The sequence below is a fragment of the Malurus melanocephalus genome, unplaced genomic scaffold (assembly GCF_030028575.1).
Source record: "Malurus melanocephalus ecotype Western Australia unplaced genomic scaffold, MMel_1.1 scaffold_23, whole genome shotgun sequence".
In the NCBI taxonomy this organism is placed as follows: domain Eukaryota; kingdom Metazoa; phylum Chordata; class Aves; order Passeriformes; family Maluridae; genus Malurus; species Malurus melanocephalus.
In genome coordinates, this window is record NW_026623255.1 from 1761287 (window position 1) to 1784139 (window position 22853).

The 22853-nt window shown below is 46.2% G+C and overlaps 1 protein-coding gene across 4 annotated transcripts; it reads right to left on the reverse strand.

The window, feature by feature from the left end:
* Window positions 1-4827: 4827 nt before the first annotated feature.
* DDO (D-aspartate oxidase) lies at window positions 4828-20952 on the reverse strand. 4 transcript variants are annotated; one of them, XM_057390173.1, is made up of 5 exons: window positions 20839-20952; window positions 16222-16429; window positions 15919-16027; window positions 14991-15167; window positions 4828-12520 (listed from the first exon to the last, which is right to left on the reverse strand). In XM_057390173.1, exons 2-5 carry the CDS (start codon window positions 16391-16393, stop codon window positions 11953-11955), a joined length of 1026 nt encoding a protein of 341 aa, XP_057246156.1. In that variant the 5' UTR covers window positions 16394-16429; window positions 20839-20952; the 3' UTR covers window positions 4828-11952. The 4 variants fall into 4 exon arrangements, with proteins under 4 accessions (XP_057246156.1, XP_057246157.1, XP_057246155.1 ...); XM_057390174.1 differs by lacking the exon at window positions 20839-20952 and adding an exon at window positions 17883-18064; XM_057390172.1 differs by lacking the exon at window positions 20839-20952 and adding an exon at window positions 16642-17080.
* Window positions 20953-22853: the final 1901 nt, after the last annotated feature.

A 22853-nucleotide genomic window follows, 5' to 3' on the forward strand; every position in this document is an offset into this window, starting at 1 on the left:
AGGGAATCGAACACCACAGCCTAGCCTCGTGCTCCGGGTTTGATGAAAGAGATGGGTGATAATTATTGGCCTGGAGAGGAGATTACAGCTCAAGGTTCAGCTCTGAGTCACGCTCTGTGTTTGCACTCGTACGTACCCGTACCTGTGCACACACATTCGCTGCAGCAAGGAGAAGAGGAATGAGATGGCCCTTCAGGAGAAGAAGCTCTGCAGCTCTCTGCTGTCCCTGGGCCTTTATTTATTTAACCCTAATCCTTGTGGTATCTACAAATACAACTATTGCCTCCAGCAGCTGTGTTTCACTCCTGGAGAGGAATAACAGTGGTTTTACAGTCTGCCTCTTACTAAATTGTCCAGTCATTCTGAACAAGCAAAATTCTGCCTGCTTTTTAAAATAAGGGCTGGAAATTTTATTGAAGATGTATTAGTATAAAAATTGAATTTGTTTTGTCATTAAAAAAAAAGGTTATTCCAGTTTACAGGAATTAAGTAATGGTGGCTCACATGCAGTTCACATACTGTTGCACAAAGATTTTTGTGCTATCAGTTCATCAGCTGTGTTTCCCCTGTATCTATACTGTAATCCCAGGCAGATGTCCAGCTTTGTTTAAAAATTACCCTGGGTTTCTGTTAAAAATCCTATTTTCTGTTTTAAAGATTACCTTAGCGTTATTCTGGCTTCAGCTCTCTGCCTTTTTTTTGGATGCAATAAATTTAACTTACATTTTTACACTTCTAAATGCAAGGATGAATATCTTTCATTAAAAAATGTAATTTGGCATAGGGATTAATCTATAATGGTCAGAATTTGACAAAACACCACAGCTGGCATAGTAATGATGGCTTCAAGAAATTATATAAGCCTTTTTATTACATGTTTTTAATGGGCTTATATAGAGCAGTACAAATGCCAAAGTATTTATAGAGGGGATGGCAATGGCACTGCAACAATCGAGCAGATGTCACTGAGAGAGACCTTCCTTCATCTGCAAGCATTCAGGGTAAAGGGGTCTCCAAGGGGGGATGAGCTGCAAGCCAAAGGCAGATAGTAAGAAGAACAGCCTCAAAATTTTTCAGGTAGAAGATTCACCAACAAATTAAGACCCATAATTAATGTGCTGTGCACTTTTTCTGTCTAGCAATGTTGCTTGATATACTGACGTATCTGTACAATTTATTCATCATTAACGATGATAGGAAACAATAAAAGTTGGGAGGGGAGTGGCTGGCAGCATCCTTCAAATGTGATGGGTGAAAAGCAGCTTCCCTAGGATATGAGGTATGCAAAAATGTTCTGGACCAGTATGCAGGCCAATTTAATAATAAGCATCCACCTTAAATAAAGGTCTCATCCACGTGTCTGAAAAGCGTCTCATTTTTTCAGGACACTAAATTCAGTCTTTATCCATAACAAAAAGGTTGTTTTTTTGAACTGTTACCATGTGGTCAGACAATCCTCTCCTCCATCTGGTTGCATTTTAAAATCTTWGCTACAATCCTAACAAGGAGGAGAGAAATGGTCTGCCCTCAGCAGAAAAGATACCACAGCTCCCCTGCAGCTGAGCAGCCTGTCTAGGAGCAGACGGTGAGGATAAAACTCAGTGTTCTTCCCGCRGGCTCTTTTCAAAGCAGTTTGCCCTCAATGCCATGTGGAGCAGCATCAATGGTGCAGAGTCACGGGGATTGATCCGAGGTGGAATAACCTCCTTAGCCRAGAGTTTACATGTAGGTTAAGCGCTACCACAGGGCTCATCCTTTTGGCATGTGTCTCCCTGCAGCATGTCTGCCTCCGTCCTCAGCTGTGGATGTGGGAAGCCAAGGCAAGTTGGATGTTTGGAAGATGCCCTGAGAAGGACAGAGTGGGTTTTTGTCCCTGCAGATCCCTCTACCGGCATCGCTTCAGGCRAGGAACACAAAGCTGGGCTAATGCTGTGGCTGTGCCCCATCTCCTGGCTTGCGCACAGTCTCCTTGTTAGGAGAAGACCCCTTTGCCAGAATGTATTGAATTTCCTCAGGAACAAGGTCATTTCTCTGTACTCTGCCAAGAGATAAAGTACATGCTTCTGAAAGCRTAAAGGCTTTTTTGCAGGGCTCGCTTTGTGCCTGCTACTCTCCTGTTGGCGAGGCTGGAGGCAGAGCCAGTGGCTGTAGAGGAAAGCCTGCTCTGCCATCTCCCCACAGTCCAGTCAGCACAGAGACAGAAGGAGTTTCTCAGGGGACACTCAGCTCCCCTGCAAGCCAAAGGTGAAGCTGTGGCTTCTCCTGAATTGGGTCAATGCCAGAAGCCAGGCAAGAAAAAGAACCTCCTAGCTGGAGCCTGGTGCACCAACACCTACACGGGGACACCCCAACACTGGGACATGCAGAGCAGCAGCCAGAGGAGGCAAATTTCCCCCGTAATTCCTCACTTCTCCCTCAGGCTTAACATGAAGGAAAGAAGATGATCACTGATGTATACTGACGGGAGCTTTTAGGAATCCAGGGCTTTTTASTCAATCTTTGTGCTGAAGAGCTCAGTCTTACACTGCAAAGACAAACAGCAACAAGATTGCTCTCAGCAACCCAGACAAGAACATTTTAGTGCATAATTATGGATGAGATGCAAAAGGACGAAAAAGAAGGAAAACATCTGTTCGCATAGAGTTTATTGCTGTTCACTTAAGAGGCCCATTACATGCCAGAAAAAGCTATTTATCCTTCTGTTTGAGGCAATTATCCTACTGCAAATCTCTGTGTCAATTCGTCCTATGATTATTCCTGGAGTGCTGACACTGTGCAGATACACTCACCACAGAAAAAAATTGTGCCCACCCAGACTTACAGAGGGATTTTCAGAAGCAGGGTAGCCAGTGCTTCTTGGGGTCTTTACCTCTATGGAGAAGTGGGTTGTTTCTTGGAGTCTTTCACTAAAGTTCAGCTGCCTCAGCTCCTTTATTTCAAAAATATGAAAGCTTTTTCATTGGAAGCACACAAAGAATGGAATTACTCTTCTTGTAGCCACAGTAATATGGGATGTGAGAAGCCCAAATCCAGTTCTTCGAATGTTCAAAGGAGACCAGTTGTCCCACTTACCAAGAAATCATTTGGCTTACCAGGCTGCAAGGTCCGTGCAGAGGAGAGGTTTCATATCCTTGAAGCCCAAATATGCTTCAAAATCAACTTTTTTTGGCAAGGAGGAAAGCAAGTGTGAGCATGTTGGCTCATCTCTCTCCCTTCTCCACTGGCCCACTCAGGCCTTTGCATGAGAGCTTGGTGGTAAAGCCTTTCTTGATCATCAGGGAACTCTTGGGAAGCTGAGGTGTGGGCAGTATTGACCRTACCAGGAACCCCTGCTGCCTGACCAAGGTGGGAGATGACAGCATGAATAATCAGTCATCCCCTGACAGCCTYGGAAYGTTCCTTATCTGAAACACAGCTCAAGTAGAACAGTATCATCCTCACTGGAATTTCAAAAATTCCAGTAATCACTAACTCAGATTGCAGACAGAATGAAAATATATCAGTGACTTAATCCAGCTRTCTCAGAGCTCTAAAAACAGTGGTCCTAAGACAGACCCTTTGAACTGTTCTGGACTGCAGTGGGCTGCATCAATATTTCACCCTGTGTGGGATGCCTCTCAGAGCACCSAAACTCTTAAGTTCACAAAATTTGGAAAAAGTCACCTGGCAACAGAGCCTGGTCTGATATCCCACTATTAGAGGCTTAACATCCTACCCCCATCCCCACACCCTTTAAGAAATGCCAGAAAGGCATTAGGGATGAGTGTTTCACTGATTCTYAAGGGGAATGTTTAATACATATACCTTTGTGTTTACACATTACATATCTGTGTGTGCATTACCTTTGTACATTTGCATACACAAATCTGTGTGTGTATTGATCTGGATGCCCTACAGCAAATGCAGTATACATGTTATTATCTTGAACCCATAACTGTTATTACTGTTACGTTCATAGTTGATCCTTGGTTAATCTAACATTTAAGTGCTGCTAGATCCTTTAGACATAAACTGYTGACCATATCTGAGCCTAAGACCTGACCCAGCCATGTGTGGGAACCTCTCTGACAAGCAGTTTGGAAAGCAAGGGAATCCACTGTGAATCTCATGACTCACCAGAGTCTCCCTTAACCTTTCCTTCCTTTCCCCTTTTTATATCCCTGGCCTCTGTATAAATCACTCTAAATTGATTCTAATTTGGTTTTCCTTTATATATAATACCCATGCTGTAAGTAGTAGAGTAGGCATTACCTTCAGACTTTGCTTCCCTTTTGTAAAGTTATACTAAAGTATATTTTCACTAATATTGGTGATCYTTTAAGTAACCTAAACCATTCATTTGTGTGACAGAGAGGCTYCCCCCATGGCTCCAGTGTGTTCCCTGAGGGAAGGGTTGTTTTTGAGAAATTCATTTTAGCCAAAATGCTGACTGAAGGTTCACACACAGGTGCTTCCAAAACACCAGCAGCTGRCTCAGTTGCTTCAGTTTCTGGTGAGACAGAAAATGAACAAACCTCCCCTCCTTTGGCTGACAAATTGAAGGAAAGGCTCAAATGATATTAGCTGGGTGACTGGAACTTTGCAGAAATTGAATCAAAAGGTGGGAAATGTGGCAATGTCAAGAGTACAGCACGTCATGCACATGGGGCGCTCATGGTTCACACCTCTCACTGTGTAAGAAATGTATTGTCCTTATGGTAGGTAATGGGCATTAACAGGAACAGAGGAAAGGGATGTGGGACAGTGCTGCCCTAGTGCTGGCTGCTGTCAGTGGTGTGAGAAAGTCTCAAAAGATGAAAGCAAAACACAGGAAAAATATTGGTTTGAAACTGCTTTTACTTTTGGAAATACCATTTCTATGATGTTGCTCACTTCCAGAACAGTTGCTTCCCCTTTTCTTTTTCCCCCAGCCCTTCCCCTTCTTAATAAGGCTGCATTTTGATTCATGTCTGCTTTTCCTTCTCCAAAATATGTTTCACTGAGAAAAATAGACATGGGGGGAAATTTCCCAGAAAGAAACCAGTCAATTTCAGACCTTGAAAGAGCAGTAATTTCTAATACCTGAGCACCCAGAGTSGTGTCTGGGCTCACCATGAGCCTGRCCAGGAGCCAGYRGACCCATGGGCCAGGCTGCAGCTCCACAGGGACAACCCCACGGGATGTCCAGCCCAGGCACATCTTGAGGGACTGGGGGTCCCCAAGAACCCACAACATGAGGAACTGAGGACACTTGGCTACCCAAGACAGAGGTTTCCTCTCCAGCCTTTTGGTGGGGAAAAAAGCTCTGGGACATGCTGCTATAGCAGCAGCTTTGTCTAGGATTATTTTTATAATAATTCCTTATTTTTAGTTGACTACAACTTCTGGTATGCTTCTGCCTTCACATTTTATTGTACTTTTTTAAAGTGTTCTCCATAAATAACCGGTCCACGATCGTTTTTTAAAGCTCTATCGCAGCACCCAAGTCCCCCTAGCCTTTTAGTTATGTGGGAACCCGACAGGCACGCAGATTTCCACTGAATTAAGCATCACACCATTTGCTCTTTGAGATGGAGTGTGCGGGCTTTTTCAGCAACTGCTTGATCCAACATCTCCCTCTGGTGGGAAGTAGGGAATAAAGCAGGATAAACTAGAGCAGCSTACAACGGAACAATAGTTACTTGATTGCTGTGAAAACAATAAAAATCTCGGTCCAGGCCATGATGRTATCTCTAATTGCTACATTTATTCCTAATGAATTTGAGGTTTATCTCAATAGTYCTCGACTGGAAGAGAATGGAAATGAATGGTGAATGCCAATTTTCTGGTATTTTCCAGAAATTTATTTTAAACAGAGGCAAAAGCCTATATTGAGAYAACATGACTTTATGGCTTTGTTTCTGTGAAGAAAGTCAACAAAATTTCCTGTTGCAGAAAACTRTTATTTTGTGCTCAAGCTCTAAAATCCATCACACATCCCATCTGCTGCCTGGAATCGCAAGGATTGAAAAATGTCTCAAAATATAATCGTTCTCTTTCTATACCACAATTACACCTTTGAAGCTCCATGTGAGTGTAACAGATTGGTTGCCATCTGCCAGGGGTGCCTCTTCAATGCAGATCAGAAAGTGAGGATAAGAAGGAAATACTCAAGTACAGTTTGGATAACTTATGTCCAGACACGTATGGGCTTAAGGAATAGTGCAGGGATGGAATGCTTTGCACAGGTGACAGCTAAGTCTTTCTTTGAGGGCACCTTTCATCAGCACAGTGAGGTCAGGGAAGTTTAATGTTAATCCTCTCCCATGTGTGAGTGTTTCTGACACTTATTCTGTGATTCCAGATGAAAACTACAGAGCTGATGCAGCAACACTGACAGATTTAAGATCAAAACGGAGTTTTGAAAATTCCTCAGCTGCCAGCTCAGCTTCAGCTGGAGCTGGAGAGGTAACAGAGGCCACATCTTTGCTTCAGCTCCTGGCAAAAGTCTTGAGTGAGGAACAGAAACTCAGRGATGGCTGATGAGATCCTGCCAGAGACTGACACCCAGAGCCAGGCAGCTGAAGCAAGACAGGACTCATCTCAACAAACTTGATCTGCCTGAAAGAAGTCTGTCAGTGAGATGGCTTGAAATACTGAAATACTGTGACTCACCTTTGTGGGCAGGTGTATAGTTAGCAGCATCACTATGTATCTAGGATATATTTTATATTATTTAAATTTTCCATGCCTAGAGAAGCATAATGGAGCAATATTCAGTTATCCCCAAAATATTAGGACATATTCTTGGCAAATTGAAAGCTTCTGGGAAAAAAAAAAGATGAGGTTTCTGAATAGAATTCTCAGTCTTTGTGTGGCATGACTTTAGCCAAGGAGAAAAGCCTCTGTGAGAAAGATTTAAAAATGGAATTTCAGGCTAAAAACTGAGGGAAGTGAGGAGCGAGACAGGAGGAGGGATCATGATGACATTCTTTAGATATATCATTTTGACCTCTTTATAACCAAAAGTAAGGGGGAAACAGCAAGGTGCAATGTGGATAAATAAAGTTCCTTTTAATGGGACACAGGAGCAATCAGGCTGAATGTATGTTTGCTTCTGTTGCTATGAATGTAGAAATAAAGATACAGCTTTCAAATTCTCAATTTTTATATAAGGGTATTGAAATGCCAGACATGTTACTGAAAGAATATAATTACTGGGTCATTGTAATAGCATGATAAAAATTACATSAGAAAGAACCAAAATACATCCCCTCCAAATGAGGAAAAGGACATGAATTCTGTCAAATTGAAAGCAGAAACAGAAAGGAAGACTAAAAAATATTGGAAGGAAATAACTTGCTGCTAGACAAAAAGCCTCCTCCATCCTAGCAGGAGCAGGGASCCTGATGGAGGATTCTGCAGGTGATCAGGGTGTGAAGTCAGCAGATGATCAGGGTGGCAAAGGAGTTTGAAAGAAAACACATCCTAACACAACGGCCAAACAGATTACGTGTGTCTGCATTCAGMACAGCAAAGCTTAGTGAAATTCCCACGGCAGACCCATTTGTTAAAGGGTTAATGCAGGGAAGTGCCTCAGATTGAAGGGTCACTAGAGGAGGCTTTAGAACAAATAGATGWAAGGGATAGTAACAAATTCGGGAAAACAGCTGTTACTCACTCGTGKGTTTTAAAGGAATGCCAATGGAAATTGTTGCACTGTAAGAGCCACTGTATAAGCTTTTACTGAAAACAGCGGAAGAAAAAGAGGATGACATGTGATACTGCTTTAAGTGCTGTAAGGGATCTRGAGAAATGCAAGCCACTAAACCTGACACCTGTGGCAGGCAAACAGCAAAAGCCATAGTAAAAGAAGAGCTGCAAGGAGAGACTCAGGCTAAGAGAAGAACGTGCAGAGCTTTGCAGTGAGAGCCCATAAAGCTGTGCTCCACCACCCTCTCATGGCTTCAGAGGAAACTGTGAAGCTGCAGATGAGAGCGATCTGCTCGGTATGATCTGCTCAGCTTCCAGAAAGCCCTTAATAACATCTGTCACCAAGGACCCATTAAGAAGCCTAATCCAGCATGCAATAAGAGGTAAGATCCTCTCATGAGTCAGCAGCTACACACAGGATAGAGAGACCAGGTAAGGATAAATCATCCGTTCTTCACAGTGGAGAGAAGACACCACTTGCATCTTACAGGGATAGTGGTAGGGCCAGGGTTCACCCACAGAGACATCAATCAGGCAAATGACTGATCTGCTGGTGGTACRGGTTTAGTCAAGGCAGTAAAATGCAAACTCCTCAAGGAGCTGCAAAAACCATCTCATGAGTSTGGGCAAAGTAATGGCAGGTGAAAATCATTGTAGCTAACAGCAGAGAAAAACACCTGGCTGAGCTGGAAGGAAGACAACCTCACTACCCAGCCTCAGCAGCGGCCTCTGAAACAGCTAGTACCTCTAAGRACAGGTATCTTGGAATGAGGTTGTCCCTTAAAGGTTTGTTAAAAACTRTAAAGCATTTTAATATATTATGAAGGGAAGAGAGACCATAGAGTCACAGAATGATGTTGGAAGGGACCTTAAAAATCATCTAGTTCCACCCCCTGGCATGGGCAGGGACACYTTCTATTACACCAGGCTGCATAAAGCCCCATTTAACCTGGGCTTGGACACTTCCAGGGATAAGGCACTCACATCTCAGCCTGTGCCAGGGCCTCRCMWCCCTCACAGTGAAGAATTTCTTTCTAATCTAAATCCACTCTCTTTCATTTTAAAGCCATTCCTTCTAGTCCTACATGCCCTTCTAAAAAGTCCCTTTGTCTTGCAGCCCCCTTTAGGTACTGTCCTCTGCCCAGAGCTGTCTCCTCTCCAGGCTGAACAACCCCAGCTCTTTCAGCCTGTCTTCATAGCAGAGGTGCTYCCATCCTCTGATCATCCTTGTGTCCCTCCTCTGGACTCTGTCCAGCAGGTACACATTCTTCTTATGTTGGGGCCCCCAGAGCTGGATACAGCATTCCAGATGGGAAAAGAGAGCAAGGCAGAATCAACTCCCTCAAAGCTGCTTTGATGTAGACAACGATACAGTTGGCTTCCTGGCATGTGAGCACGTATGGATGGGCCATGTTGAACTAGTCTTCAACTAAGATCCTCAGGTCCTTCTCCTCAGGGCTGCTCTCCATCCCTTCTCTGCCCAGTCTGTATTTGTGTTTGGGATTGCCCTGACCCAGGTGCAGGATCTTGTGCTTGGCCTTGAACTTCATGAGGTTTGCACAGTCCCATCTCTCAAGCCTGCTGAGGTCCCTCTGGATGACATCCCCTCCCTCCAGCATGTCCACTGCACCCCACAGCTTGGTGTCATTGGCAAAGTTGGTGAGGGTACCCTTGATCCCATAGTCCGTGTCACTGAAAGATGTTTAACAGCACCAGCCCCAATACTGACTGCAGACGAATGTCTTCACTTGGGACACCAGCCCCTCTGTGTTGGTAAGAATAGGGTCCAGCACAGCACATCTCCTTGTTGGCTGTTCTGTCACTTGGAGAAGGAACCTCCTGGAATGCTTACACTTTACTGTGCAGTCCCCTTCAACAGATATGTCCCCATGAGGATCAGGGCTTGTRAATGTGAGGMAATTATGTATTATGTAAACCAAGATTCTTCAAGGTGGGGAGTCCAAGAAGGAGTATGGTGGAGCTTTATAAACTCCAGAGGGKCCATGGAGAATAACTAGTCACTACCTCATAACATGCAAGAAAGGGACATCAGATGATGTTTTCAGGTTCAAGACAACCATGAAGGCAAGGAGCTCTGCTCCTGGACAAAGAAGTTTTTTCCTTTACAGAACCTGTTTTCACAGGATATTGAGGGGTACAGAAGCACCATACATAGTTTTAGGACCAAAACAACAACTGTGTGGAAGACAAATCATCTGAAACACTAAGCTACCCCTCAGGTGAGGAGGACCTTAGGCCAGAAGTGGCCACCCCCYTGTTGGCTATGGCCAGAGCTAGGACCAGACTGATGGGCTTTGCAGCCAAATGTATTCTGACACTTTATCAACCAGACAATTTTTAGAAGCAGATTACAAGAAAGCCCATGGCCCTGCAGAGCAGAAGTATACAAGCGCAGCTTTGGTTTCTTATGATCGATGATCACTCTACTAGCATTAGTAGTGTCTCTTGCTCCAGGGTAAGTTACACTGCTATTTTTTTAAGATTAAAATAAAGATTAAGAAAAAAGAGCCCATTCTTATGTTCTTTTTCCATGTATTTTTATGTCCTAGGTTTGCTGAGGACAAAGCTGCAGTTTGACAAGCCCTATGCCAACATTGCTGCCAAAAGCAGCAGCTCTGCCCTCTCATACCACTGGAAAGGACAAATGGGGGTGACAAAGGAGGGAATGCAAAATTAGCCTTCAGAGCTGAGAAAAAGAGGACAAGGCTGCTGAAGGCAGGGCTGGCTTAGKCTGGTCCCAGGCGCTTATTGACCTATAATTTAATTTGGTGGTGTTTCTTCTGACAGCTGTCCCTTGCAAATGATAACTGCCTTCGTCCCCCCTGAAAACAGCAGGAGTTGGCAGCCATGGATGAATGTGGCCTTTCTTGGCCCTGTCAGACCATTGCAAATGAAAGAAAATCCCTTGCTTATCAAAGGAAACACTACAGAAGTGACCTTTGCTCCATTATTAGAACTTTACTTATCAGTTAATTTTAATCACTGAAATTATTGAAGGATTTTTAATGGTTTTGTAACTCCAAGGACAAAAAAGCTAGACAAAAAATGGATGATAACACTCTTAAGTGAGCCATTTAAGATCTAATCAGTGGTTTAATCACTAACAGTCAGACCTGCACTTTGATGGTAAGATCCAATTTTGGAGAGTGATTGTCTTCAGATACATCAAAGGGCTTGAATTGGGGGAGTGTAAAGCCCAACACAGCCTCTGCCACGGAGTTAGAGGGTCTGGGCTCTGGTGACTCAGCTTTCTTACAGCAGAGGAGCTTGTCCAGTTACAAATTTCTCTTTAGGGTGTTTATCTAGTGTYAAATGGCTCTTCTATGAAACCGATTCTGGTGTTAGAATCTTTGTTGGTGTGTCTCCAATTTATTAATATCAGCTGTTGCAAGGAAAGCAGTGTTGATGTGAAGCAGAAAAGGGATATTGCGTTCTCAAATCCACTCTGAAAACTCCCCTTCTGTAGAACAAAGGCCATGTCAATGTTTCTATGCAGGGGAGGAGGGAAGGGGCTGGGGGAAATCATCAGTGTCTGAGAGCAAAACCTGAGGGGCTTGAAGGAAAAAAGCAGATTTGCAAACAAGTGTGAGAAAAGATGAGCAAAACTGTAGCTCCTGTGGGGCAATATTAGCAGAAATTTCAAGTTCCCTAAGCTGCAATACGAGCAAATGCAGCCAKCGGTATCACAGACCTGCTGCTGAAAATCATACTTGCCTGGTGTCTGTGTGTGACAGCGACCTAACATTGCTTTCTGTAAGGGCTGACGTGGAGCACTGTAATGCAGCACTGTGGCGGGGTTTCTTTTCCCTCTAAATCATATAGACAACAACAAAATTCATTAGCAAGATGGCAGAAGCAAGGGCAGCTCTGGATTACATCTGGTACAAGAGGAGACAACTCATTTTTACTGAACCTGAGCCTAGTGCATCTGACACCCTTTAGATGTAGATGCAGAAATGCTAAATTTACGTTATTTCTATTATACTGCAGCAATCTCATCCCTGTTATGTAAAGAGTATTGATGTATCTTGTCTTCACATGAGGCTAGGACAAATGCCCAGGGCAGAAACTATGCCAGATGGAGGTGATCAGCTTGGATCAACACACCATGCCTTTTCAAGGTGGCAGAAGACACCACTGAGCATCTGCAATGGAACAAGCTATTGATTTAGTTCCCTTCTATCCAGTAATGAAGTAAAAGTCTGAGCTGCTACTAGGAGATGCAGCACTAGCTGTAAATGGAAAAGGAACCTCTGGGATTCAAAGCTTGGCCCTCGATGAGGAGCCTTGCAGAGCAGAAATGCACTCTCCCACCAGCTGAGCAGCCTCTTTGGCTGTGCCCCKGTGCACTGAAAAGCCACCTGCCCCATGCCCATAGTTGTGGACCACCGGRAGCTTAACTCCTCCTTGGCTCAAAATCTCCCTCTGCACTCTCACGCACCGCCTGGATGGCCTCAAGCCCACCTTCACCTCCACACCCTGAGCTGCCCGCAGTGAGGGCTCAAGGGAGCAGCATCTGTCAAAGATGTCTCTAGTAGYGCCAGGGTCAGGGGAGAGACTCCAGCTCCCCTTCTCCCTGGTTCCCCCCAGGGTCACCCTGTGTATCCCTGGATAGATGTACGTTAAGCCATCCCCATCCCGGATGAAGTGTTTCACCCAAGGCGCGTGGACCTTGAGGACTTGTCCCCTGACAGGGAAGAGCTCCTTGTCCCCCACCAGCTGGTGGGCTCCCACGCCTGTGCAGTTGACAACAATATCATATTCGCTGTGCAGCTCCCACAAGTCTGCTACTCTCCTGGTGGACATCTGGGCACCAGTTGCTTTCAACCTGCAAAAAGATACCRGAAGTGAGGCAGAAAGGAAACCCCTAAACCCTTATGTAATTATTATGAACATGAAGTAAATGAGATAGATTGCCTTTGCCTTTACATACTGATCAAAACCAAACAACAGATGGGACTAAAAACAAAGAAAATGCCATGGGAGTTCTGTTTGTGATTTGTGTGATTTGATCAAAGCCATTTTTTAGCCTGGTCAGGCTGGAAAAAGTACAGCACGTTGAGCAGTTTTAGAGAAGGGTCTGGCATCAGACCCTAGACAAACAGTCAGGTCCTCATGGTCTCAATTCATTTCTGCAACAGTACCAAGCTTTAACAGCTCAAGCAAGCTGGAAAACAACAGATTTATTTACCAACTTGCTCATGGTAGYGGCAGAGCTCTCATACTACATCCCTTTTAGTGTGCCTGTTACRTGCTGTCACATTCATTCCCAACTCGCCTCCTGAGCCACACAGACATCTAGTGCCACATGCCAAGCCCTAAGAGCTGCACTAAGGCTGGGCAGATGTGGCACAGGACCCCCAGGGAACCTTCTAGAATGGCAGCCAGGAGACAACCAGGATGGCTCAGAGCACTTTACATGCATGTCTGCTCTTCAGTGAAAAAGTCACCTCTTCTTCAGATTCATTTTTGAGCTCAGTTTCAAGCCAAATCCTTCCCTGAACTTGTCTGAAGCTTGAAGCCCTTCCCTGTGGAAAATCACTGGTATGAGATGCTGTCAGCTGGATCCTGCTGCTGGGGGCTTTTACTGGGGGTATTAGCATGAGCAAGTCAGGAGACAGGTCTGTGATAACGATGCACRAAGTGGAAAATCCTGTCCTCTGCAACATTCTAGCAGCTGGCAGTTATCAACCTCACCGTAAAGGTAGCGGTTTCCCACAAAGCAGTGAGTGAGCCAGGAATCCAGGGCATAGTTGATGCTCTGGGGCCTGATATAGCTAGCAGGAGACTGAAGCTGACTGGGAAGAACAGGGGAGATTTTTCATGCAGCWGCTGTGGCTGGGCAACTAGCTGGGAGAGCTCCTAAGTTTGTAACTGGGACTCTGTCATCATGCCATAAAAAATACACCAACGAAAAAACATGCTGAAAACCCCTGAATTTGGGCAAGTAAGAGGGAAAAAATTCCTGAAGTCTATTTTTGGACAAGCAAGGTGGGCACAAAAACTATTTTCCTTGTGGATTGCCAAGAGAATGGTCTATAAATACTGCTCAAGTCACTAGGGGTTTGAGGATTAGTTACATGTTWAATATTCTCTCACTTCTCATCACCAGGGAGAAGAGGAAAAAAAGAAAAGCTTGATCATCTCATTAGACTACATCCTTTGAGAAATAAGAAGACTACAGCAGGAATGAGGAGTGAGCAGAAATCACATGGCAGATACTAAATGAGTTGTACAACTTAGCTGTCCTGCAGCAGAAATTTACTTCAGTTAGGCAATGAAACATGACAGAGCATGTGTACCGAGTAGATGGCACAGACCTCACATGGCACTGGTGCCACAGGAGAACTCCCAATTCGCCTGGCTGCTACAAGAAATGCTTTTTCACATTTTGCAGTGTGAYGAAAGGCATCCAAGTAACCAGCTGAGCTGGCAATTAGTACATTGGTGTCAGTACACATCTCTTTACTAAACCACAAATCAGCTTGCAGCCTGTCGCTTTCTCTCAAGYGGCTACAGCCATTTGCTCACTTTARARGTACTTGCTTGGATTAAACAAACATCCCAGGTATCAAAGCCCTTTTAGATCTGCATCCTGTCTCTCCTACAGCTCTCCAAAATCCATGTATTTAGGGAAAACATAGAAATTTGGAAATTGGCAGATTTTTTAACTTTGATGTCAGTCCAGGCATGAACTCTGAAGCCACAACTCCTCAGAGTGAGAGCAACTYACATCTTATGCAGGCAAACATTTTCAAAAAATTTGTGACAAGATGATGCTGTTTTAACATTTTGCAGATTTTTTTTCCTAACTCTATTAAGAAATTACTCCAATTGTTGAACAAATTTGAGATTAATTGGTCCAGCTACTTCATAAGTGAAAGTCTTCACAATAAGACACCTTCCTAGACATGCTTATTCTCTCAGGGGCTGGGTGTATCTTCAATAACAGAGGGATATTATTTRGGAGGTTTGGCAAATGTGGAACACCCAAACATTTTTCAGAACATGGCAGGTTCCTCATGTACCTTCAAGGTCTGGCTGGCCAAGCATGGCCCCTGTGGCTATGTTGGTCCTATGATCAGGGTTGCTCACCCTCCAAGCCCCTCTGTATAGACACACTRGAGAAAGTGGATATTGCATAAATGGGGTGTTTCACATTTTGGGAAAGGAGAAACAGTGAGAAACAGCCTTTTTTTCCAGTTTTGTTCAAATCTAAGGCTGTCAAGGAGACCGTCTGGCCTCCAGTCCCTCTGTCTGGGTTTCTCTTTGCAAGCCCAGCCTCCTGCAAAACCAACCTTTTCTCCAGCCACAGCAGGTAGGGTGGACAGTCACATTTCAGTGTTGTAAAGGCCTGACCAAATTGGTGCTGTGGAAACTTTTGGAGTTCTGCTTCGGACATTGGTCGAAATCCCAGCACAATATCTGACCAGAAAGGTAACTCTTCCTTGGGAGTGCTTTTAAAGACCTGCCACCTAAAAAGACACAGAGAAAAACCWGAAAACTTACTGCTAATGCTCTGCYATGTTATGTGTCATGGCAATCCTAGCACAAATCCAGGAACACAGTACGCTGTTCTCCCCCATCAGTGCAGCTCTGCAAGGTTAACAGCAGTGGGGAAACATTGCTGCCTGCTCCTGCAATACTGCCTGGGCAAACAGGCAGAGGGTTGGTACAGCTGAACTTGAGGATGGCACACCAGGGTAAATAAACTGCAAAGGGTCCTTCCAATGATGGTGTATGTACAGAGTCCCCTCACCAGGCTGGACCTGGTGGGGCCACTTGCACCCCTGTTCACCATTCCTTGGGTATCCATAAAGCTACAGAGTGCTCAGTCTCAATAGTCCCAAGAGAAAAATTCCTGTGTATGCAATAGGCAGCATAAAACACCCCCAACACACAGCCCCCTCTGACTGAATCCCTGCACCTAATTGCTGAAGCTGGAGGATCCCTATGGAGATGACCCCTGCTGCAAACAACTGGTGGGTGACAGTGTGGAAAACATCAGTTATTAAAAGGCATTTGGTGCTGGTCAAACTTGAGTGGTTCTTCTGTGCACAGTTATGCCTGAATTTTGCTTAAAAATGCATCATATCTGAGCAGCTACAATGCAGTTTCCTGAGAATACGGACATAAAAGCTATTCTGTGAAAAGAATAGAATCCCCCAAATCCGAGTGAGAAAACAGCAGAAATGTACTAAATGCTGCCCCAGAGGCTGCTCTTACCCAGAGACCAGGTGAATGCCAGCCTCTGATGCGTCGGCTGAGTTGCTGATGGCAAAAAGGTAAGTGAAGGTCTCTCTGAACCACTGCTTCTGCCTGTGGATTGGTGTGTCTGCAYGTGAACAAAAGCAAATGTGCAGAGAGGAATAATGCAAAGAGAAGTGAGTACAAATGAGTGTCAGGGATATGGGACACACAGGGAACACAAGTCAAGGCACTTTTCTTCCTGAGCCTCAGYGCATTGCTGCACACCTGGACACAGCTGCAGGAGGTGCCACGGGCAGTGGTGCCCTGAACTGCACGAACCTGGGTAGGTGTCAGGGATGAGCATCCCAGCTGCCACATCACTCGTTGTGTTGGGGCTGAACTGGTCCGAAAGGACTGTCACAGAGCAGCTGGGACAAGTCTCTGTGATGCACAGTGCTGTGGACAGGCCGATGACTCCCGCCCCAACCACTGCGACCTTGAGTGAAGCCATCTCCAGGATGCAGAGCCAGAGGAGAGAGGGACCTACCTGCATTTGGAAACAACATATCACATGTCACAATTATCCAGGGCGAGTATCAGGCTATGATACACCCACACAAGATGCAACATGACCCCCACCCCAGAAAACTAACTGAAGGCTAACTGCTGCACACAACGAGGACTATTGTCAGGATTAAAAAAAATCATCAGCCTTTGATATGATGACAAAGTTTTGAAAAATATTTCAACACCCACTACCTGATCCTCAGCATAAGAGAGTGATCTGCACATGCACGGCTGGTGTTTGGGGAAGGTTTCCTCAATAAAATTACAACTGGTTTGGGGAAGGTTTCCTCAATAAAACCTGAGGGAGCAAGGCACAGATCAAGTTTTCTATTGTGTCAGCTGCAAAAGGCAGAGAGAAGAGAAAACAGCTTTTTGCACCATAAGCAAAAAGGTTACTTGAGTATTAGGATTTTCAGCAATGAGGGCTGTCACTGCCTGGGCAGCAGAAGCAAATCACACTGGAGGTCTCCAAACCAATTCTTGGTCCTTGTGCCTGCCAGTGTGACCCATTGCTTTGGACAGATTTGTGGCTGTCCAAGGCTGCAACACTCTCTCAGCAGCACATGGAGGTCCCCAGGCACCAGGCAGCCTTGCTGCTCCAAGAGCCTGTATGTTTGCCTCTCTCTGCCTTGCTTTATAACTTGCTTTATGTCCTGGAGCACCTCCACTCCACTCCACTCCTCAGAATCATCATCTGCTGACTGCTACTCCAGGAAGTGCAGTGTCTGTATTTTCCCTTGTCCTGGACAAGTTTTGGAGCTGGCACCTTTCCTGGGAAGTGGCACACAGCTCTTGGCTGACAATCACCTGGCTGCCCACCCCATCAAGATGCCAGCCCCATCAAGATGTTTCTGGCCACAGGCAGCTCAAGTCTGACATTGGCAAAGGCATGAAGAAGACCTGAACCATGCAGCKCTGAACCTGCAAACTCCCAGAAGTCAGGACTAAATGGGCCCAGAAGAGAGAGACTGGGCAACCTCAGAGGTGATAAATCCTTTAGCAGCTTTGAAACAGGTGAGTTAGGGCTCTCCTGCTGGCTCAGGCATCCCTTCAACAAGTTACAAAATCTGAGCAGGGATGTAGGGGGAGAATCTCCTCTGCCTATGACCCATTTTTTCCTGGAATAGCAAAAATATTCACTCTTGGAGAGGATATTGWGTGAGATATGCCTTTAGTTTTGTGCCCTGATGGTTCTGGCTTCCCCTATAGGGCCTGCTTATCAGTGACTGTAGAAATCCAGCTTCACTAATTGCTTTCGGAGAACTTTTTCCGAAAACCACTGCCTGCACTTGTAATGACAGGCTGATGCATCTTTCTGTGGCTTCTGGTATCTTTGATGTAAATTTAGGCAAGACAGATCATGTGGAATTATGATAGGTCAGGTTTATTTATGAGAYCCTTGCTCATAACTGTTCACACAGCTTCTCACTTACCCTTGAGGTTTTACTACTTAAAATTTGATGTCTCTGCTATGTAAGAAGGGARAGAGCAGCAGGCACTGTTGCTGGTCATTGCATTCCTGCTGCATCACAGCCAAGGGTTGTTACRACCCGTCTTCTTCCTCTCAGGGCCTTGCTGAAGTTTCTTTCTGTTAATTATCACATCTTCTGTCACAAGYTGACTACAGAAGTGCCCACACAGCAGGGAAAGAGGACACAGTATAGGAGGGGAAATGGACCCTGGACCAGAACTGCTGGCCTGCATGGCTGACACCCAGAAACCCAACCTGAAAAAATGCTGGGGGAATGGGAAGGGGAAAGAAAGGAAGAATATTAGTAACAAGAAATTGGAGGGCTGGGTAATAACTCTGTAATTAATCAGGAAAATTGGTTCTGAGCAAGATAAAGATAAACACATTTTTATTAACAAACTGGCAGCTGTGGAAATGGTGTGTGGCTCTCAGAGTGCCCAGTGAGCCTCCCAGCAGTGCATGGACAAGCACAGTCCTGCTTTTTCAGCTGCCCTGGAACAAATGTAACGGGTACATTATCCATTATGCCAGAGATGTGCTTTCGGTTGTCCCTCACAACTCTCCTTCGCTRAAGCCCTTGGACCATGATGGAGATTGAATTTCCTGACTGATCTCCCTGTCTCCCAGGGAAGAAAGGGGAGCTGTGGCTTGGTGGAGAWTCAGGTTTCACAAGTCTACCCAGTTCAGATGGGATTTTTGCAGATGAGCCAGTTTGATATCAACTGATCCCTGTGCTGCAAAATCCAGTGAGGGCAGGAAGGGGCTGCTGACAGAGCTGGAGCCTACGGGAGCAGCTCAGAATGCCATGACAGGCACCTGTTCAATGCACCATTTTTCCTGCACCTACTGCTGCAGTCCAGGAGCACATCAAGCCTTCATGGCAAGAATTAACTGGGTGCAAAGCAGAGTCTACACACAGCTTGTATGAGGGAGTGCAGCTGGGGCTTTGCAGAGCCRCTGRCCCCACWATGAGTGGAAGGCCCACCTAYGGCTCTGCCCTGGCAGCATGGYCTGCCTGCATCTTGCTGGGTMGGGGRCACAGGAGGAGAAACTATTTTTAGCTGATGTGGCAGCCCAGTTTAGTCTCAGCAGAGGTGATACTTCTCATCCCCTCAGACAGGCCTGAGGGTTTTGCAAAAATCAGCATTTAAAAGGCAGGTCAGTTGCAGTATCTGTTGGAGAGGGAGGTGAATGATGTCATGTACTGTTTAGCTCCCTGTCCCTTCATAGTGTCAGAAGAACAGGAGAGAAGCCAGAGAGAGTCACCTGGAGCTGTAATTCCAGGTGACTCTCCAGCAATGAGGACACCAGCTGCCTGATGTGGGTTTCTGTCCCTGCCACCCTCCTGCTCCTTCCAGGCCAGTATGAATTATTTTTTAAAATACTGACATATTTTGTGATATGACTTCACCTCCCAACTCCCATTGCTGAGGAGACAATGTCAGCCTCATGTGATACAAGGGGGTCTTTATTCTTTCTTGCCTCAAATAGCTGTGTGTCACCACTAAATGCCACTAACTTTCAGCCCTAACATCATTCTGGCAGTGGGTAACATGACCAGTATTGATAAATAAACTGTTCCTCAGCACACACACACACAGAGGAACGTGCAGATCCACTGCCAGCTGCAGCTGCAYCGTCACAGCAGGCTGGATGCGCTTAGCTTGTGTCGCAACCCAGCTGGCCTACAAAAATAAGCATATTTACAAACCCAAATAAACAGTGGAAAAAGCCCAGCTGAACTGTTGACCAGAAGAGTCAGAACAGGAAGTAACTAAAGAAAACCAAAACCTGCTATTATTGGAGGCCTTGGTTTGTTGGTTTTGTTGTTTTTTTTTTAATAACTGAAACAGTTTTGAATCGCTTGAAGCCTGTGGGCCTGGGGAGCAAGGGCTCAAACTTTTTTCAGCTGCTGGAGGGGCTCCTCATCCACCAGGGCAGCTGCACCCACTGTCCCTGTCCGTGCCTGCCATGGAATACTTTTTCCTTTCATTTTTTTTTKCTGATCRSTTTTGTTTAATCACTTCCCCAGTTTACAAGAACCCTTGGTGTTACTTCCCTTCACATGACCCCAGAGAGTTTTTGTGGGCAAAGACTGATCCATTTTTGGGTGYTTGCTGAGGAGGAGCTCCTGATTTTGGCGTTTTGACTCTGGCCTGGTCTCTTTTCTGCTTTTTGGGCTGCCCTGTGACATAYACATTTAGGAGGCGCTGGAGAAGAAAGGCGAGGATGATCTTTCTTCACCAAAGGACTCTAGAGGCTCCTTGGGATCCCCTCAGGCTTTCTGCACACAGAGCACTGCTGCCAGAAAGCAGATTCACAGGCAACTACAGAAAGCCACTGCCACAGGAGACCTCGGGACTACCAGGGAGGCCTCAAGTCCTCCTTCTCATGGATTGTTTTGCAAACGGGGTACACACCTTCGAAGGGATGGTAGATTATACCCCTGCATCAGCTACCTGCAAGAGCCGCCCTCACCAAGAACACCTACACGCTCTTGCTTTCCTCCCAAAAAGGAGAGTTCTGCAATCCCCGCTTCCCTCAGGGCCGGGACGAGGCCGCTCTGTGAGGGGAGAGCGGGGGCAGGGAGAAGCTGTGATCCCGGGGGCAGGGAGAAGCTGTGATCCCGGGGGCAGGGAGAAGCTGTGATCCCGGGGGCAGGGAAAAGCTGTGATCCCGGGGGCAGGGAGAAGTTATGATCCCGGGCCTTTCCCCAGCAAAGCGGTTCAGCCCGCCCGCCCCCGCGTGTGGGCTGAGCCCTCCCGGCCCCGTCTCCGGGAGATTCCCGCAGGAATTCCCCGCGCAGCCCCTGCGGGCYCTTCGCCGGCCCTCGGCAGCAAAAGGGCTCCGGCATTATATTTACTTCTTCACCTGGACGTACGGTCTGGGAACAACCCAAGCRGGGAGAGGGGCGATACCTGGTGAGGAGGAGGCCCCCGGTTCCGCCTGGAAGCGCCGGCCTCCCGGGCAGCGCGGGTGCCACCGCCGCCSTGTCCCGGGGCGCTGCCGGGCCCTGCTCCGGGCTCCGCTGGCTGAAGGCGCTGCTTGTGCCCAGCCCGGGGCCGCCTCCGGCGCTGGCAGCGCTCCCGGAGCGCCCGGCGGCCGCGCGTTGGCTCTGCCGGGGCCGGGCCCTCCGCCGCCSAACACAACTTTGCCCTTTGCTATTCCCTCCTGGGGAGGCCCGACGGGACCGGCTGTGCCGCAGGGAAGGCATTGTCCTTCTCCCTCCCTCACAGGCAGCTCTATTCTGGGTGTTTCTGGAGCTGCCTGAGGATTGCCACAGCGCTTGAGCAATCGCGGGCGGTCAGGAGGGGAACTCCGGCCATCGCAGGTCGGGGGGGAGCGGAGGAGCTCCTGCCAAACCGCAAATCCCCACTGAGGGCAGCCAGGCAGAGCCGCTGTCAGCGGAAAAACACGCGTTTGTCAAAAACAAACTTCTCTGCAGGATCGCTGGGGTGAAATTGCATGCCATATACCCGTTTATTGCCTTCGGGGCATTTGCTGGTGGCAGGGTATTTTGGCTAATATTTGCCTGAGCATTCGTCCCGGCACACTCCCAGCAGGACACTGCTTGCCGACCGCTCCTCTCCAGCCCTGTCGAACAACATTTGCAATGGATCTTCCGAGCAGGTGTCTCTTCTCTGTAGCTACGTAAATTTAAACCAGCAGCCATCCGAAGGGTGTCTGTATAAAGAGCACCAGCGTGCACCACACACACTGGACTGTTCTTGCCTCCCTATCTAGCTGYGCCCTTAAGACCAAAGCCATGGTATATTACATGCAGATAATCACTGACCTTTACGATGCATATTTATTTGAAGGATTTTCGCTTTCCCTTCCTTTCTCTGTGAAAGGAACAAGGCATAATTCTCCCAAATTATGATAGTATGGCTTGATTTTTCTGAGTRTTCTGAAAATAGGGAATTTAGACCAGGAAGGCAGCAGAGGAGCAGAGGTTTGCTTGTTTAGAAATTAAATTGTAGATGGGCTTGCTGTATTGACTGTAGAACAAAAACTGTTCTAAGTCATTGTAGGGTTTCTGCAATAGCTTTGGAAAGGATCCTTTCACATATGGAAATCTACAAATATAAATGGAGGTTGCAGTTCCAGCTAAGATTAAAACTGCTACTTCTGAGATTCTACTGCTCATTGCTTAGAACTTTGCCAAATTTGAATTATTTGGATCAAAACGTTCTGTGACATATGTCTGAGCGAGTCTGAATGTTTCAGGGAATTCCCAGTGTGTCTTTTCCTGAGAATAAGATGCAGGAAATTCAAGCTCGTTTGGGATACCAAATCTAATAGTAATGTCATTGAAAAAAAAAATCTTCTCTGGGCTAAAGTATTTAGTAAAGATGAACATATTGTATTTAGTAAAGTGCAAGTCATGATTTGGATGTTTGGGAAGAGACTGCCAGCCTTCTGGCACAGACCAGAGTCCTGATTGTATTTGGAGCTCTTCCTGAACCATGGCTGGCAGTGGCATCCCAGCACATCACCAACCCAGCTGCAGCAGTGCTTAAGGAGCGTTTCCTTTCACCTTAGCATTCCCTTTGTTTGTGAGCTCTCCTGAACAGAGCTATGACAACAGGCAGATAGAAATGACCTCTGTGAGCACAGCAGTGCTGTTTCAGACCTTGTGAATGGCACGAACAGTTTACTTGCCACTTCTTTAATCAGTTCAAATCAAGCATCAGTGTCCCTGGCAAGTTACCATTTCAGCAAGGAGTTTCAGCTGCACCTCATTTTGCTCTTGTTCCGTGCTATTTACTTCTTTCTGGGGGAATTCTCTCTATATGAGGAAGGAACCAGCAGTACTGACTTTCCTATTGAAAAGCTTTGTGGAAACATTTACTGAGAGGTAGCCCATTTACCCCTGGCTGTTTTCACTATGTTCATTATTRCCTCAGTCAAAACCACTTTTTAATCTCAT